Below are 17,635 nucleotides of genomic sequence, written 5' to 3' on the forward strand. Positions count from 1 at the left end.
TTTCTTTTATTTTGGAAAATGACCTATGTAGATATTTTGGTCTTAAGTGTGCCTGTCTTTTTTGGCCATTTTCAGAAATAAAAACGTCCACATGAAAAATGCAGAAAAGCAAGTTTTGCAGATGTATCCAACTACCTTGTCTGATTGTGGCAGGGAAATCCCCATCAGTTGAGCCAGTTTCAGGGATTCCTGCCAGCTCAGCTCATGGGGATTCCCCCTGCCAGGATCAGCTGAACTTGCAGGGAGATTCCTCCCTCCCTCCCTCCCTCCCAGACACCAAGCCCCTCCAGTACACTTCCAAAGTAACCAAATTAAAAAAAGAGCTGCTGAGCCCTACATCCTGCCCCCAATATCCCCCCTAACATCCCTGGATCCCCCCACATTCTTGGACCCCCCAACCTCCTTGCCCCTGACATCCACAGCCACCCAACATCCCCCAATATTTCTGGATCCCCTTGCACCTCTGTACCTTCGGATGACTAATCAGCAGGACAGAAGCCCACTCCCTCCTGCCTATAGGGCTGTGGCTCAGAATGATGGGCCTGCTTCCTTCCTGCTGATTTGTCATCCTAAGGTACAGGGGTGTCAGGGGATGTTGTGGGGGAGGGGGGTCCAGGAAAGTTGGGAAGATGTTGGAAGGAGGATCCAGAGATGTTGGGGGAAGGGGTATAGGGCTTGATGGCTCTTTTTTATTTGGTTAGTTTGGAGGTGTACTGGAGGGGATCGGTGCTTATGAGGGAGGGAGGGAAAGAGGAATCTTCCTGCCAGTTCAGCTGATACTCATCAAAAAAGAGGAGTTTTTTTGGGGGGGAATAATACAAAAATTGTTCAAATCACTATTATTGCACATGTAGTGTCACAAACCTAATGTGCTTAAATACCGAACAATGTATTATTTGAGCTGGTCACACAGCAACCCAACCCATCTTATCACTTTTCCCAAATAAAGGATAAACTAGAAGTATCATACAGTAGCCTCAGACTCAGTGCACACAATATCTTATAACATATATGTTATTTCAGGTCCTTATTCTGGATTTATGCAATGCCATATAATCATCTACGTCAATCCTCCATCCCACCCTTAATTTTCAATAGCTTTATTTATTTACTTATCGCAGCAGTGGCACATTGAGCTCACGCTCGCTGAATGTTCTCTTTCAGCAACATGACATAGAGCCCCCAGAAGAAGTCTGGTGTGTAGCTGAAACGCTCTGGACACAATAGAGTGTTGGGTATTTTGGGAATACATATCAACGTTGGTTTTGGCAGATGGCCATTTAGATAATTGTTGCTGTTTCCTTCATTTATATAGTTCATTCATTCATACACAGTTTTTAGAGTTTTGAGAACAAATAAATTAAAAAAAAATTTAATCTTAGTTATAAATAAATAAAGCTATTGAAAATTAAGGGTGGGATGGAAGATTGACGTAGATGATTATATGGCATTGCATAAATCCAGAATAAGGACCTGAAATAACATATGTGTTATAAGAGGTTCTATGCACTGAGTCTGAGGTCACTGTATGATACTTCATCCTCCTAGTTTATCCTTTATTTGGGAAAAGTGATAAGATGGGTTGGGTTGCTGTGTGACCAGCTCAAATAATACATTAGTTATGTTCGGTATTTAAGCACATTAAATTTGTGCATTATATGTGCAATAATAATGATCTGAACAATTTTTCTATTATTCCAAGACATTTCAAGACTTGTTGTGGGTTGGATAGTTGATGAAGTAATCTGTGTTGTTTGTATAGTTCAGCTGATACTGGCAGGGGTGAATCCCCATCAGCTGAGTCAGCACCCGCTCAAACTCAGGGGCGGAAAATTTCATGGCGACACCAGAAAGTATTTCTTCACAGAGAGAGTGGTTGATCATTGGAACAAGCTTCCAGTGCAGGTGATCGAGGCAGACAGCGTGACAGACTTTAAGAATAAATGGGATACCCATGTGGGATCCCTACGAGGGTCAAGATAAGGAAATTGGGTCATTAGGGCATAGACAGGGGGTGGGTAAGCAGAGTGGGCAGACTTGATGGGCTGTAGCCCTTTTCTGCCGTCATCTTCTATGTTTCTATGAATTTCCAAAACTGGCTCAGCTGATGGGGATTCCCCTGCCGCGATCAGCTGATGGCAAGCCTTCAATGTACTGTTTTATTCCCCCTATCTTTGGATGGTGGGAGGGGGTCAGTGACCACTAGGGGAGTAAGGGGGTATCTCTCCTGTCGCGGGTCACGGCAGTTCAGGTAGAGGAGTGATGACATTGCGGTAAGGGAGATGAGGCATCTCTCCTGCCTTGATGCTAGCGGTGGGTAGGTTGCCAGGCCGCTGAACTGATGGCGCCAGCGGCCATCAGTTCAGCAGCCCTTTTTTCGGCACTTAGACCTGATTTGACTAAGTCTAAGTCAAAAAGGTCTAAGTGCCGACTAGGCAACCTGTAAATGTTTTGGTTATACCTGTTGTACGCCTAGGTGTAGGTCAGCCCACCTCCCGCCCACTGCCCCACCCTTTCCCCTCCTCTAAACACACCTCTTTTCTCTCTGTGCATTTAGTGGCAGGGGAAAGGCCTAAGCTGTTTTTAGATACGTCTAAAAAACAGCTTTGGTTATGGTTACTTGGACAATTAGGCTTTTTGATCGTCCAAGTAGCCATTTAGGACACTTTTTAGACTTTTTTTTTTTTTTTTTTAATTATTACCCCCATAGTGTTCAGCCTATGTTTGGTTCTAAACACTTCAACACTAACAGGTTGTGGGTCTGAGCACTATTTATTTATTTATATAATGAATATTTATATTTTTGATGCTGTGATGTAAGTTTATTTATTACTTATATAAGCCTTAATCTGAGTTGGGCATCCTTTCTAACATGTTGTTCTCTTGATTAAAATGTCAGGTATTTTTGTATCATTTCATTTGGTTTTAGCCAACGGCCATTTCAATCTTTTGGTCAAATGCAAAAGTTGTGCCCTTCATTGACATGACATAGGCCAGATAATTTAAAACTAACGGCCTCTTTTACAAAGCCGCACAGCAGCAGCCCTGAAGCCCTTTAAATCTCTATGGGATTCGGGGCCATTAGCGCAGCACAGCCGCTAACATGGCTTTGTAAAAGAAGCCGTAAGTGAAAATGTGTTGATTAATACTGTATCTGAATGAGGTTTTAGAACTTTCTACAATGCCTGCAAGCAATATTAGGTAATATTACTCTTTTTTGTTCATTTTGCAGGGCCTCATTTAAAACAGCACCATCATCACTACAAACCTTCTCCAGAAAAATATTAAACTCTTTTTCTAATGTCAAAATAGATGTCTAAAATTTCTTTTTAACTCACACATGAAGACAGCAGAGGTATGTGCCTGGTAAAGAAGGAGTGGTGGAATCTTCTTCCAATAACAGTTCCCATCACTCATTAATTTCTTCAGTAGCTCATGCTACCTCACTTATTCCTTTGAGAAGTACTTCTTCCAAGCTGATTGGACCATGACTTTGAGGGGGCTGTACTCCCTATATCAATCATACTTAGCAAATATGTTGTGAAAAGCAACCCGAGAAATTGAAGCATATGTTCTGCCTCAAATTCAACAACACAATGTAGGGTAGACTTTTGTGGCTGTTCCAAATCACATGCAAGTTATGAAATTCCTAATCTTCAAAAAGTATCATAGTATAACTTGCTTCTAAATGCAAAATACGTTAATTTGGTATAAATAAGAATGCATTAAATAGGGTGAAGGCTGAAAAAAAAGCCATCAGATTAATGAAAACCAATAAAATGTTACATAAAATAAACAAATATGTACTTAATTCTGTTAAAGCAGTTTGCTAATACATAAATAATTGCTGCTATGTCATTTCAAGCTTATAGTACTAATAATTTAAACAAGTGAGCCTCAAAGACTTCAATACCGTTTCCAAAGCAATTGCTGATTTTTAGAAGCCACCTTTGTTATCATTGGCTCTAAGCTTGGGAAAAACAGAACAGTAAAAACCTCGGACATAATATAACCATACAGAATCCTCTCCTGGGGAACTAAAATGTCTGAGCTTCTATCCAAACTCTTTAAAAAAGCAGAATATATATGATGTTGAAAGTAGCAGTATAATCATTTTATAGGATACACCCTAAGAAAAAGCTTATGTTTCAAGGAAAGTTTATACTCGTATATGTAGTCTGAAATAAGATAGGGCAAAAGTAATTCTTTCATATTAAGTAATACCAAATACACGAGTATTAATGACTTTGCATTTCTACAAGTAAAATTGTAATATTATAACCAGAGCCAGAATTTACTAAGACAACACAAGATTGCTATTTAATTCAATTAATTGTTTGACATATTGTGGTACAGTCTTCCTTTATGCTGTTAGTCTGTTCCTGAAAAGGATCCAAAAAAGACAAGACATGGGGGTCCTTTTATCAAGGCGCGGTAGGGGTTTAACGTGTGGAATACCACGCGTTAAACTGCCTGCCGTGCTAGTCGCTAACGCCTCCATTGACGAAGCGTTAGTTTTTTGGCTTGCCGCAGGGGTTAGCGCGTGATGAAATATCCGACACACTAACCCCGTTAGCGCACCTAAAAAGGAGCCCTTGGTTCATTTTCACAGACACACAGGGGAAAATTCTGTAAAAGGAATCTATAAAGATAGGCGCCTATCTCTTGTCAATCACACTTAGGCGCCTATAACTGATTTGTGCCTAACTTAAAACGTAGGCACCTGTAATGTAGGCCTGGGTTTAAAGGCCTATATTATAGGTACCTTAGTCCTTTAGAGAATCATGCCTAGTGACACTAAAGTCCTTCTCTGCCCCTAAACATGTCTACTGTGGAGTTAGGCCAAGCTAGATGCCATGTGATAGGCGCTTATCTTTTGTAGAATCACGCCTAAGAAGATAGATGCATATCACCCAAGTAAAGCATTAAAAAGGCAAGTTACATAAGGATAGTAATTAAATTACCACCAAGAAGAACCTAAAACAAAAGTTTCAATAATCCCAAATGGGAGGTTGTTGTATACCACAAAACAAATAAATAGATATAATCTACTATAAAAGTGGAATTAACATGAAATGTTATATATGCATTCCAATTGTAAAAAGTGAAATAAAGACCTCAGTGTAAATATACACAACCTGATAAATTACAGAGAAAAAAACATCATCACAGGTCTAAACAACTCCATAAAGTATTAGCAGCAAAATCAAAGTAAATAATGTCTTAAAAATTGCAACAATTGGGGGAATTCATCAAAGGGTGCTAAGGCCCTGATACTATAAAGGCCGCTTAAAGTTAGGCGTTGATATAAGCACCAAGGTCCGGATTCTACATATGGTACTGCCATTAGCAGCCGCCCACAAAAGCAGCACAAGTTGTGTGCCAGTCAAGCGACAGCACCATTTATTGAATTGTGGCTACATCACAGATAGGCGCCGGAAATGTAAGCCAGGATTTCAAGGCCTACATTTCCAGCACCTATCTGTGACAAGAATCACAAATGTGGACGCGCCTACTAATGCCTAAGGGCACTTTCAGCATTAAGCACACCTTTTTTTTTACCCCTAAGCGCCAGTAGATGTCTCTGTAGTAATTCCAGCACCATTTGTGGAGGTGCCATCTTTTTTCTAATGAGATTTTAATTACTTTTAAATGACATGATCAATCATTGCATCAATTAAAAGCAATTAACCAATTAAAAATGGTACCATTAGGGCATCCAATGGCACATAACTAGTAGCACCATTTATAGAATTTTGGCCCAATTCCATAAAACCTAGGTGCCTATTATAGAATCATGCTTAGCATCGCCAAAGCATGCTTAGGTGGTGCTCAGCACCCCCAATTTATGCCAGGGTTTTCTATGTCTAAAGTTGGTGCTGATATTGGAGCCTTAATGGCACCTGATTCACAAAGAGGCACCTCACTTGAAAACACGCCCATGATCCACCCCTAACCACGCCTACTTTTAGTGTAGGCGCTTTGGGCTAGGTGCCTACTCTTTACAGTATCGAGTTTTTTTAATTAGGCACCTAATTTTCAATTAAGTAAAATTAAAGCTGATTGTGAGATGTTGAGTGCCAATATGGGCACTGATTAAGTCTATTGTAGAGAATGACATGGAGACAAATTTTTCCCCAGCCCCGCAGGAACTTATTTTCTCATCCCGTCTTTGCTTGTTCTTTTCCTGTTCCTGCCCTTGCCCCATTCCTGCAAACTCCATCCTCATCTGCACAAGCCTCATAAGAACATAAGCAGTGCCTCTGCTGGGTCAGACCAGGGGTCCATCTTGCCCAGCAGTCCGCTCACGCGGCGGCCCATCAGGTCTAGGACCTGTATAGTGATCTCTATCTATACCCTTCTATCTCTTTTTTCTTCAGGAATTCATCCAATCCCTTCTTGAACCCTGATACCGTACCCTGTCCTATCACACCCTCTGGAAGCGCATTCCAGGCATCCACCACCCTTTGGGTGAAGAAGAACTTCCTAGCATTGGTTCTGAATCTGTCCCCTCTTAATTTTTCCGTATGCCCTCTTGTTCTTGTAGTTTCTGAAAATTTGAAGAATCTGTCCCTCTCCACTTTCTCTATGCCCTTCATGATCTTGTAAGTCTCTATCATGTCCCCTCTAAGTCTCCGCTTTTCCAGGGAAAAGAGCCCCAGTTTCTCTAATCTTTCAGCATATGAAAGATTTTCCATACCTCTTATCAATCGCATCGCTCTTTTCTGAACCCTCTCGAGTATTGCCATATTCTTCTTAAGGTATGGCGACCAATATTGGACGCAGTACTCCAGATGTGGGCACACCATTGTCTGATACAACAGCAGGATGACCTCTTTCGATCTTGTTGTAATGCCTTTTTTGATAATATCCAGCATTCTGTTTACCTTCTTAGAGGCCGCTGCGCACTGTGCCGACGGCTTCATTATGTTGTCCACTATTACCCCCAAGTCCTTTTCTTGGGTACTTTCACCCATTACCAGCCCTCCCATTGTATAGCTGTACTTCGGGTTTCTGTTCCCTACATGCAAGACTTTACATTTCTCTACATTAAACTTCATCTGCCATCTCATCGTCCACTCTTCTAGCTTGTTCAGGTCCTTTTGTAATTCCTCGCAGTCCTCTTTAGTTCCAACTCCATTAAATAGTTTGGTATCATCTGCAAATTTTATTACTTCGCACTTCGTCCCTGTTTCTAGATCGTTTATAAATATATTGAACAGTAGCAGTCCGAGTAACGACCCCTGCGGAACACCACTCGTGACCCTTCTCCAGTCAGAGTAGTGGCCCTTTACTCCTACCCTTTGCTTCCTACCCGCCACCAATTTTTGATCCATCTATGAACGTCTCCTTCCACCTCATGGTTCTTCAGTTTCTGTAGTAGGTGTTCATGGGGTACCTTGTCAAAGGCCTTTTGGAAATCCAAGTATACGATGTCTATTGGGTCCCCTTTGTCCATTTGTTTGTTAATTTCTTTGAAGAAGTGCAATAAGTTCATTAGGCACGAACTTCCCTTGCAGAAGCTGTGCTGGCTTGTTTTCATCAGTTTGTTTCTATCTAGATGTTCATCGATGCTGTCTTTTATCAGTGCTCCGCCATCTTCCCCGAGGCTTGAATGGTTAAGGAAGAGCTTACAGGAATGGAGCAGGGACAGGGATGGGGAAATTTGTAATTGTGTCATTCTCTAGCCTATTGCTCAATTTTAGGCAGACTTCATAGAATCAGGACCTAAGTGCATTAGCGCAAGCTAATTGCATTAGTGCACACTAAATTCATCCTTAGGAATATAATGTTTTTAGCGGTTATTGCATGCTAATGCAATTAGTACTCTTTGTTGAGTTCCTCCCCTAAATACTCATTATCAGAAAAACACAACTAAATTATGACAAATACTGTATTTATCTAATGTCAACACATTCAAAGCCTGTAGCTGCAGTTCAAACACTGAACCTTTTATGAAAGAATATAACTGTTTTGTGGGGGTTTTCTAATATAATTTGCATTGATTTCTAGTCATTGAGTGAAATGTAATTTACAACATGCAATATTATATCAATGATTCATAGTAAGAGAAGACAGATACAAATTGTTGAACATCAACTGTAGCTTAATGTAGTTTAATTATCCAACAGTTCCAGGCACTAAAGAGCATTTCTATATAAATTCAAATCTGATTTAAATATGAGTTCAAACAGCAAACTTTTCATGAATAGCAAATTGTCTTCATTGATAACTAATCAAGCCATTAGATATTCAGAAGTATTCCAAAAAGTTATCTTGAACCAACCAAAGTAGCTAATGGAATCAGAGGCCTAAGCTACTCAAGGAATAGCAATGACAACTGTTGAATTTGCAGCTTGGGTGTCTTCAGTGTGGGCATATTTTGCCTTGTGGAGGCTTCTTCAAGAAGCTCACAGGCAAATATCAGGGACATCAAATAACTTCACAGTGAACATATTTGCTTTTTGTCACATCGAGAACTGAGTTCAAGCACTTCTGAAATATCAAGGATGATGAGTAGATGTTCCAAGTTAAGAGGGAGAGCGATCTACAAATGTCTATTGACCAATGTTTTCTTGAATTCTTAAAATGTTTTCCAATGCAGGAGATTAATTTTATGATCTCATAGTACCATCCATGAAAAAATTCTATAAGAATCTAAGATATACCATTCTAAGATTAGCACAAGTCCATCAAGCCCAGTATCTTGTTTCAGACAATGTTTAATATTTAATGAGAACATACTGTACCACCTTTTCTGTCCAACAGGGCAAAATGGTTTACAAATATTAAATGTCAAAGACAAGAAAGGAATGCCATAAAAAGAAAGGATATAAGCAATCTGCCTTTAGAGCAGATTTAAACTTTTTAGTGAAAATTTATTACACAAAGTTACAGAAGAGAATTCCATTGGCTAGCAGCAAGACAGTAAAGCCTGAACTTTGAGAAAACTTAGACAAGAATGAGGTGGGGAGAGTAGAGTTAAATGCAGTTTATTTGGCTCATCCAGGAGCATGCAAAACACACAAATAATGATGCACACTGTCATACAATGTTTATTCAAAATCTTAAACAGGCACCAAGATGGTCAGATGTGGGAGTCTTGCAAAGAATCTGTGCTGCTGTATTCTGCAGCTGCTGCAACAACTTGAGTTGATAATCAAAATAACTCTTCACAGCCCAATGCCAGTGAAGTACCAAAAACACCTATGTGCATCACAGATGGAACATCAGGCTTAAATGACTGGAGATTCCCACAAAATTGGTGCAATCGAATTGGTACATCTTTAGTTTGTCTAAAACTTAGGAGGGGAAGGGGGTGTTAGAGGCATGGTTTTGGGTGGGACTAGGGTGGGCTTATGACCTAAATGTTTTTCTGACCATAATCAAACATTTTAAAATATGTCCAGGGAACAATGTGAATGTTTGGGGCTAGACCTATGGGGCTAAACAATGTGGATGTTTTAACAATGAATAAGTGCCAAAAAGTGCCCAAACCGATCAGATGACCACTGGAAGGATGTAGGTATGACCCCCCCCCCCCTACTTCCCCAGTTGTCACTAACCCCCTCCCACAGATGTAAAAGACTGTATGACTGCTTCAGATGTTCTGGTCAGTCCTAGAAGAGCAGCAAACAGGTCTCTGGAGTAATCTGATGGTAAGGGCAGTGTACTGTAAATAAGGGGATCAGGCCCATATCCCACTCTAACTACTACAATTGATGGAGTATATGAGCCCCCCCCCAAAAAAAAAAACCCCCAAAAAACCCCAAACAAACCAAAAAAACAGCCCTACTGGATCATCATATATGTGCCACCTGCAGGCATAAGGGCTATTGGTGCGGTGTCCAGTTGTGTCCAGTAGTTTTTGGGTGGGTTTTTGGAAGGCTCACCATACACTATAAGGGGGTTATGGTGAGATGTATACATTTTATGTGACATTCACTGCAGTGCCCTGTGAGGTGCTCCACTGGGATGTCTTTGTAGTCAGTCTCCTAAAAATGCTGACCCCCCTCCTACATTCCAGTGGCTTATTTTGTGCATTTTTCTTTTGGACTTATTTTTTCAAAAACTGTTCAAAAAGATAGATGCACATCTGAAAAATGGTCATTTTTTGAAAAAGCAAGATAGACATTTTGCTGTTTTGAAAATGGGCATGTTTGGTACTGGATTTTTAAGAACATAAGAGTTGCCATACTGGGACAGACCGAAAGTCCATCAATCCCAGTATCCTGTTTCCAACAGTGGCCAACTCAGGTCAGAAGTACTTGGCAAGATCCCAAGGAGTAAAAAAAAAGATTTTCCCAAGCAGTGGATTTCCCCAAGTCCATCTCAATAATGGTTTATAGACTTCTGCAAAATGCCTAAACTCAAGATTTGGATGTCATATCAAAAATAGCCCTCCATGCATTCTCCGTGCTTATCTCACAAATTTAGGACTGTGTTTGCCTATTAGCTCTACCATATTACATTGTTCTGTGCTTCAACCATTATATTCACTAGAAAAGTTCAATAATGAAAGAAATGACATGGAACTGTTTACAGTAGCTGCATTAGCCATTTCAATGTATAACTGGATGGAAAAGTTTTGAAAGTGATGACTAAAGTACAAATATCTGATCCAGTGTGCCAGACAAAATGGGCCAGTGGAGTTCCATAGCAGGATGCGCATGTTGATAATCACTGGGGATTAGAATTAGGAAATTAGGTCATTTTTTTTATCCACAGAATACTAATGTTACACAGTTTGCAACATTCTGAAAATATCTTGGTTATCTGTTAAGGTAGTTGTGAAATTGTCTTATTTATTTGTTCTCTCTCCCTATCTTTCAACACTTTATTGTTTTTCATTGGTTCTTGTGATCACCAATAATTTTAATAACGTTCTGGAATCTTGTGCATTGTAACTAGGACTATGATGCAAATAAGCTCTTACATGTAGTTAAAGAAACTATTTTAAAAAATGTAAATGAAATCCTGATCACTTTATATGAGTGGTTTTGCATGCCAAACCTCAATGTTCAGTTATAGGCATGAAATGTAATGCTGTCTTACCTCTATGGAATATATTAGCAAGATACAGTTTACAAATAATTAACAGAGGTCTATATGTAAAGTTATTTTTCTTTTATATGTAAGGATATTGTAGTGTTATGCAAACAGAAATACTTCTGTTATCTGACTGGGCTGTAGAAATCATGCTCCCATAACAGTCATTTAAAGTCAATATTTATTTATGTATGTAATAAAAAGACTGGGTTTTTTTTAATGTCTTTGCCATGCAATTTAGAAAGAAAAATGCTTCTTGTAAAAACATTTTGTAAAAAAAAAAAAATGTAATTGTAAATAGAATTTATGTTACTCATATTTTCATTTTAGGATTTGTACAGACTGTTTAAGTAATAAACTATCCTTAAACACAAAAATCTGCTCTGCATGTACAGCTTGATTTCATAAGGTGTTTTGATGGTCAAACCTTTTTGTTTCACATCAGTGGTCTTTCAAAAGAGCCTTTAATCAAAGTTTACTAGGATTTTTTCCCCCACTTATTTTAATCCCCTTTTTCTATCTCATCCACCACAATGGCAACCCAGTTAGAGCTCAGATCAAGGCTCCCTCCAGAACCTCATAAATTCTGCGACACTTAAATAGTGATTGTAAATGATCTTTATGCTTTGATAGTGTTTTTTAAAAAGTCATCAAAGTGATGAAGAGTGAAGAACAATAAAAACAAAACAAGAATAGAAGATATTACCTCAGAGTTGTGCACATGACTTCAGAGCTATAGGGACACCCTCCCCCCCTTAGAAATTATTTGCAAATATTTTCCAATTTGCCTTTTTAATTACAATTACAGAAGTACAATATGAATTTTCTCAAATTTCACACTGACCCTTGTGACAGTTCACAAGAAGGATTCTTAATAATTAGTCTTTAAGCCTGTTACATTAACGGGTGCTAGAATAGATGTGTTTGTCTCTCCTTGGCCGTTGTCTGTCTTTCTTACTGTCTCTCTCTCTCTCTGGCCGCTGTCTGTCTGTCTTTCTTTCTTTCTGTGTCTCTCCTTGATCACTGTTTGTCTTTCTGTCTCTCTCTCCTTGGCCGCTGTCTGTCTTTCTGTCTCTGTCTCTGTCTCTCTCTCTCTCGTTGGCCGCTGTCTGTCTGTCTTTCTGTCTCTCTCTCTCTCTCCTTGGCCGCTGTGTGTCTTTTTTTGCTGTCTGTCTCCTTGGTTGCTGTCTGTCTGTCTGGTTTTTTCTTTCAATCTCTCTCCCTGACCCTCTGTCCTTCTGTGTGTGTCTTTCACTGCCACCTTTTCTGTCAGTCTATCAATGTCCCGTCTGTTTGGCCCTCCTGTCCTTCTGTGTGTGTGTAGATGTTAGGGGGAGGTCTGAGATGTCGGGGGAATATTGGGGATGTTAGGGGGGATGTCAATTATCGTGCCCCTTCTCCCACCTACCTTTTATTTTTTTTTTTATCACGCGTTGTGTTGGAAACGGCAACCAGCATAGAATAATTGCTGCTGGGTAAAGTAAACCGCCACCCACAGCACGTTTTACCAACTTCTCTGCTTTACAATACAATTTATCTGCCGGCCACGGAGCTATAAACGCACGGAGCCACCAGGTTTGAAGTGCGCATGCGCACTAAGGGAATTATTATAGTGGATTCAATATCCCCAATAGTCTTGCTATGTCAGCTTCTATGGAGTTGATATTCAAAACAATTTAACTGAGCAGGAGAGCTTCCTACCTTAAGGGCTATCTGGAGGATAATCACCGTCAAAAGTGAAACTGGCTTTGTTGTAGGTATTCAGTTTAGTGCTGATATTTAGCACTTAACTGGATAAATCAGACCACACAAAACACAGTCCTATATTCTAGAATACCAGAACACCTTCAATTGTAAAAAGATAACAGATGTACACAGAATCTACATGTAAAAACAATTCTTCTCTGCAGTTACACAAGAAAAACACAGTCATCTAGTAAAAAATAATAACAATAAGAGATCATAGAAAGAAATACCCAGATAAAAAATAAAACTAAAAACCCAAGAAACCAGACTGTGAGCAGATCACTAAATAAAGAGGAATAGAAAACTTCCTCCTATATGGGACAAAATAAAAAATATTCAAATATTTAAAGCTCACATTTTGTTCTCTAAATATTAAAACCATTTTTTTTGTACCTTGTCTGACTATTTTGTTCTTCCATATGGGTAGGTCCTGCTCTCTCTTTACTATTTCTTGGTTATCTTCTAAGTCCTTTTCCAGGATCTAATTGCTATGTTTTGCTTCTTAAGTTCATCTTCTTCCCTTCCTCCCTAATATCTAATTCTGACTCTCATCCTTCTGCTTCGTTTTTCACCATTTCTTTCTTCTGTATTTTTCCTATTTGTAGCTGGAATTCATTCCTCCTTCTCCCCCTCTCTCCCACCTGTAGTCCTCAGTCTTCTTCATTCACCTACATTACTTACTAGGTTTTTATTATTCTCTCCCTAGTTCTCCTATTCTTATCTCTCTTATTCTTCTCCAAATCATATATTTCCCCCTTGGGATCTTGCCAGGTGCTTGTGACCTGGGTTGGCCACTGTTGGAGACAGGATACTGAGCTTGATGAACCTTCAGTCTGTCCCAGTACGGCAACTCTTATGTTCCCATTCTCTAATGTCCTATTTCCTTTTCAGTTTATCTATCTCTAACCTTATCACCCCTAGTTGTTCCCTGTCACTCATCCCTTTTCCAGCTTCAGTCCCTTTATGCCTTACCCTAATATTCAGACTGCTATTTCCTTTTTTACTTTTCCTACTTCTACCATTTTCTACTCCTTCAAAAACCTGATCCCTTTTGTAGCACACACTCTTCATAGCCCTTCCTCTCTTTTTCCCCTTTCTCCATTATCCTTAGCCCCTGCCTTTTCTCCTATAGTTCCTTCTCTAGCATATGTACACCTGCCCCCTTCTCTAATATTCATGTACTCTCTTTCCTACACCTTAATTCCAATACCCATCCTTCTGCCCTACATCTTCACTTCCACCTGTCCTGTTTTTTTCTGCCACTGCATCAACCCATTTCCAAGCCCCACTTGCCTTTCTTTTCCTCTCTCTTTTCCCCTTGACAAGTACGCTGCACGCTGGCCCTTCCCTTTCCTTCCTGGAGTTGCGGCATAGTTGTGACAGTGGCGGACCTGGGGCAGAGGAGGAGGAATTGGTGGCGGGTAAGCAAGCTTCGATGTGGCAGGGAGGACGAAGGACAAAGGCTGCAAGGCAGTGAGGGAGAGGGGGCATGAACTCGGGACATGGGAGGGAGGACGAAGAACAAAGGCTGGAAGGCAGTGAGGTGGAGGGGGCACGAACTTGGGACATGGGAGGGAGGGAATAGAAAGGGACAATTGTTGGGCCTGAGTGAAGAAAGAAAGGAAGGAAGGAAGGAAGGAAGGAGACTCATGAAATCACCAGACAACAAAGGTAGGAAAAATGATTTTATTTTCAATTTAGTGATCAAAATGTGTCTGTTTTGAGAATTTATATCTGCTGTGTGTATATGAAAAATGAAAGGAACAGCCTGGCAGGGAAGGTGAGACAGAGTGCAGAGCCTGGCAGGGAGTGAGTGGGGCTGGGTGCAGAGCCTGGTATATATTAATACATAATTTGGTTCAGAATGTTTTTTTTCTTGTTTTCCTACTCTAAATCTAGGGTCTGGTCCGGTGCATCTTATGGAGTGAAAAATACGGTAATGGGTAAGAGAGAAAATGGTGTTTCCTCATATTTCCGAAGGTCACTGAATTAATTGACCCGCCAGATGTGCTTGCTGCTATTGTTCATGGCTAACATATATGGTTAAGCTGTTCTATGGCCCATCTGTTATTTCTGTCCTCTCGAACACATGGTCACCTTATGTGCCTGTTTGAACATGACATATACCTCTTCAAGATTGCTAGTAACTAAACATCATGAAATATATAAAAATGCAAAAATGCACCTCAGGATGAATGTATTCTGAACACTGAAACAAGCATATCCCTTGGCTATTTCCCTTCAGTCATATGTTGTGCACCTGTCCTTTAATGCATGTTCTGGTACAGTAGGAGAGAGAATACCAGTTTTAAAGCAAATCTTGTAAAACATTACTACCTAGCTTAGAAGTGCTGAATATAAATGCAAGGAATTAAAACCACACCTAAACCACCACAATATATGATGCAGCAAATAACTTTAAACTAATTTACCAGTTTCTCATGGAAACATAATTGCTAACAATTGCACCAGGTGTTGCGTAGGCCTCCAAAAAGTGTGGTGAGAGAGAAACTGTGATGCAGTGCATTTAAATTTGTGTGTATTATTAACTGTATACTACTAAAAATTGAGCAATATCCTTAAGTAGCCTAAAAGCTGATATTACTATTTCTAGTTTTTTTCTTTCCCCTGAGTATGGTAGTTAATGTTGTCTATTTATCTACGAGAGGGTACTGAAAAGTTCTCAGCCCAACTAAGAAAAGAATGACGTGGATATGGTTCAATCAATGATATGCAGCAATGTCATAACACAGAATTTCATTTCTGCAAATTGGCACTTCATGAAATAAGATAACACTGTTTTCAGCTACAGTGGCAAAATAATGCTCAGAATTTAGGAAGTTGGTTGTTTGCGCTGAGAACTTTTCAGCACCCCCTCATATCTTTCTATTTCTCTCTCTGTTCTGCTCCCATGTTAAGTGGGCATTTGCTCAGTTTCTTGTATAAGAACAAGTTAAGTACATTTGTAATAGATGTATAAGTAACTATAGCATGCTCTGGGACTTAAATTCCCAGAAGGCTTTGCTTTCCTTCAGCATAAGTTTGCCTCTTACAGTGGCCAATATACTCAGAGGAGTCCTTGCATTCAGCACAAAAACCTGAGGTAAAGACCGTATAGATGTATAAGTAACTACAGCATGCTCTGTAGACTTAAATTCCCAGAGGGCTTTGCTTTCCCTGAGAGCTAGGTTGCTTCCATAAAGCATAAGCTTGCTTCTTACAGTGGCAAATATAGAGGAGTCCTTGTGTTCAGCACAAAAACCTTAAATAAAGACTGTACAGTGAGCTGTCGCAATATAGTGTGATTTAGTCAGCACACCCTCTTATCATCTGAGCAACCTGAGTTCTAAAGGTCAGACCTAAAATATCAGTTGTGAATAATCAAGTTGTCCACTCTGACTGCACTTTTTTGTTGTATATGTTCACACAGCCAGGGCTCAGTTTAAGATTTTGGCACTCATATGTAGGACAAGAGGACAAAGGGATTGTGAAAAATTGCAAGAGGACCTTGCAAGAATGGGAGACTGGGCATCAAAATGGCAGAAGACGTTTAATGTGAGCAAGTGCAAAGTGAAGCATGTGGGAAAGAGGAACCCAAACTGTAGCTACTGCCCAGGAAAAGGATCTAGATGTCATTGCTGATGATACGTTGAAACCCTCTGCTCTGTGTGCAGTAGTGGCTAAGAAAGCAAATAGAATACTAGGAATTATCAGGAAAGGAATGGAAAACAAAAATGAGAATGTTATAATGCCTTTGTATTGCTCCATGGAATGACCGCACCTCGAATACTGTGTGCAGTTCTGGTCACTGCATCTCAAAAAGGATGTAGCAGAATTAGAAAATGTACAGAGAAGGGAAACAAAAATGATAAAGAGGATGTGACTACTTCCCTATGAGGAAAGACTAAATACTGAGTGGAGAGTTATGAGTAGATATGAATTGCTTGTTTATTCAAATACGGCACATGCAATTAAGCTACTAAGTAGTAGATTTTTAAAACAAACCAGAGAAAATATTTCTTCACTCAAATTGTAATTAAACTCTGGAATTCGTTGCCGGAGACTGTTAACTTAGCAGGGTTAAGAAAGGTTTGTATAATTTCCTAAAAGAAACGTCCCTAAGCCATTATTAAGATGCACTTGGTAAAATCATAAGAATATAAGAAAACTCATTCTGAATCAGACCACAGTGGCAAAACCCAGATCACAAGTACGTGGCAGAAATCTACTGCTTATATCTGAATAAGCAGCATAAAACCTGTTTTACTCTTTGGGGATCTTGCCAGATACTAGTGACCTGGATTGGCTTCTGTTGGAAGCAGGCTACTGATCTTGATGAATCTTCAGTCTGTTTCAGTATTGCTAATCATATTCTTATGTTCTTACCATGGAGCAGAAGAATGGTGAGGGTCGTTCTCCACCCTGAGACCACAGAGTGGGAGAGGGAGGGTGGTTAGCTTAGCACAGTAGTATCCCTTCATACAATACAAACACATGGTCATAAAGCAATTGAGAGTAGCTTCCTCCACAGTCTGTGTATTTGTTGGCTTCAAAATTTGGCACCCTAGGCAGTTGTCTGTATTGTCTATGGCTGAACCCAGGCCTGCTCAAAGCTAAAATGCATGACTGCAAATCAGTCATTCAAAAAATATGAAGTGCAGCTATGCTATTATATACTTTCTTATTTTAAAATAAAATTTTAAATGCCTCCAGTGCAATGTGGTCGAGCATAATTTGAGTACAACATGCTATATAATCATTAAAAAACCAACAACTCCAGAACAAGTATGTATCCTAGTGGTAAGTATAAATTGTAAAGTGCTAGGATTTTGGAACCTGC

At 39.7% G+C, this 17,635-nt stretch overlaps 1 protein-coding gene across 1 annotated transcript in view; it reads left to right on the forward strand.

The window, feature by feature from the left end:
* Positions 1–3,309, forward strand: part of ANOS1 (anosmin 1) — a 336,486-nt gene extending 333,177 nt beyond the window's left edge. The window contains exon 14 of the mRNA XM_033950370.1: positions 3,233–3,309. Coding sequence (XP_033806261.1) covers positions 3,233–3,288 — 56 coding nt within the window. The 3' untranslated portion in view covers positions 3,289–3,309. The remainder of the gene's footprint in view (positions 1–3,232) is intronic.
* The last annotated feature ends 14,326 nt before the right edge of the window (positions 3,310–17,635 follow it).

Source organism: Geotrypetes seraphini, chromosome 6, assembly GCF_902459505.1.
Source record: "Geotrypetes seraphini chromosome 6, aGeoSer1.1, whole genome shotgun sequence".
NCBI lineage: Eukaryota > Metazoa > Chordata > Amphibia > Gymnophiona > Dermophiidae > Geotrypetes > Geotrypetes seraphini.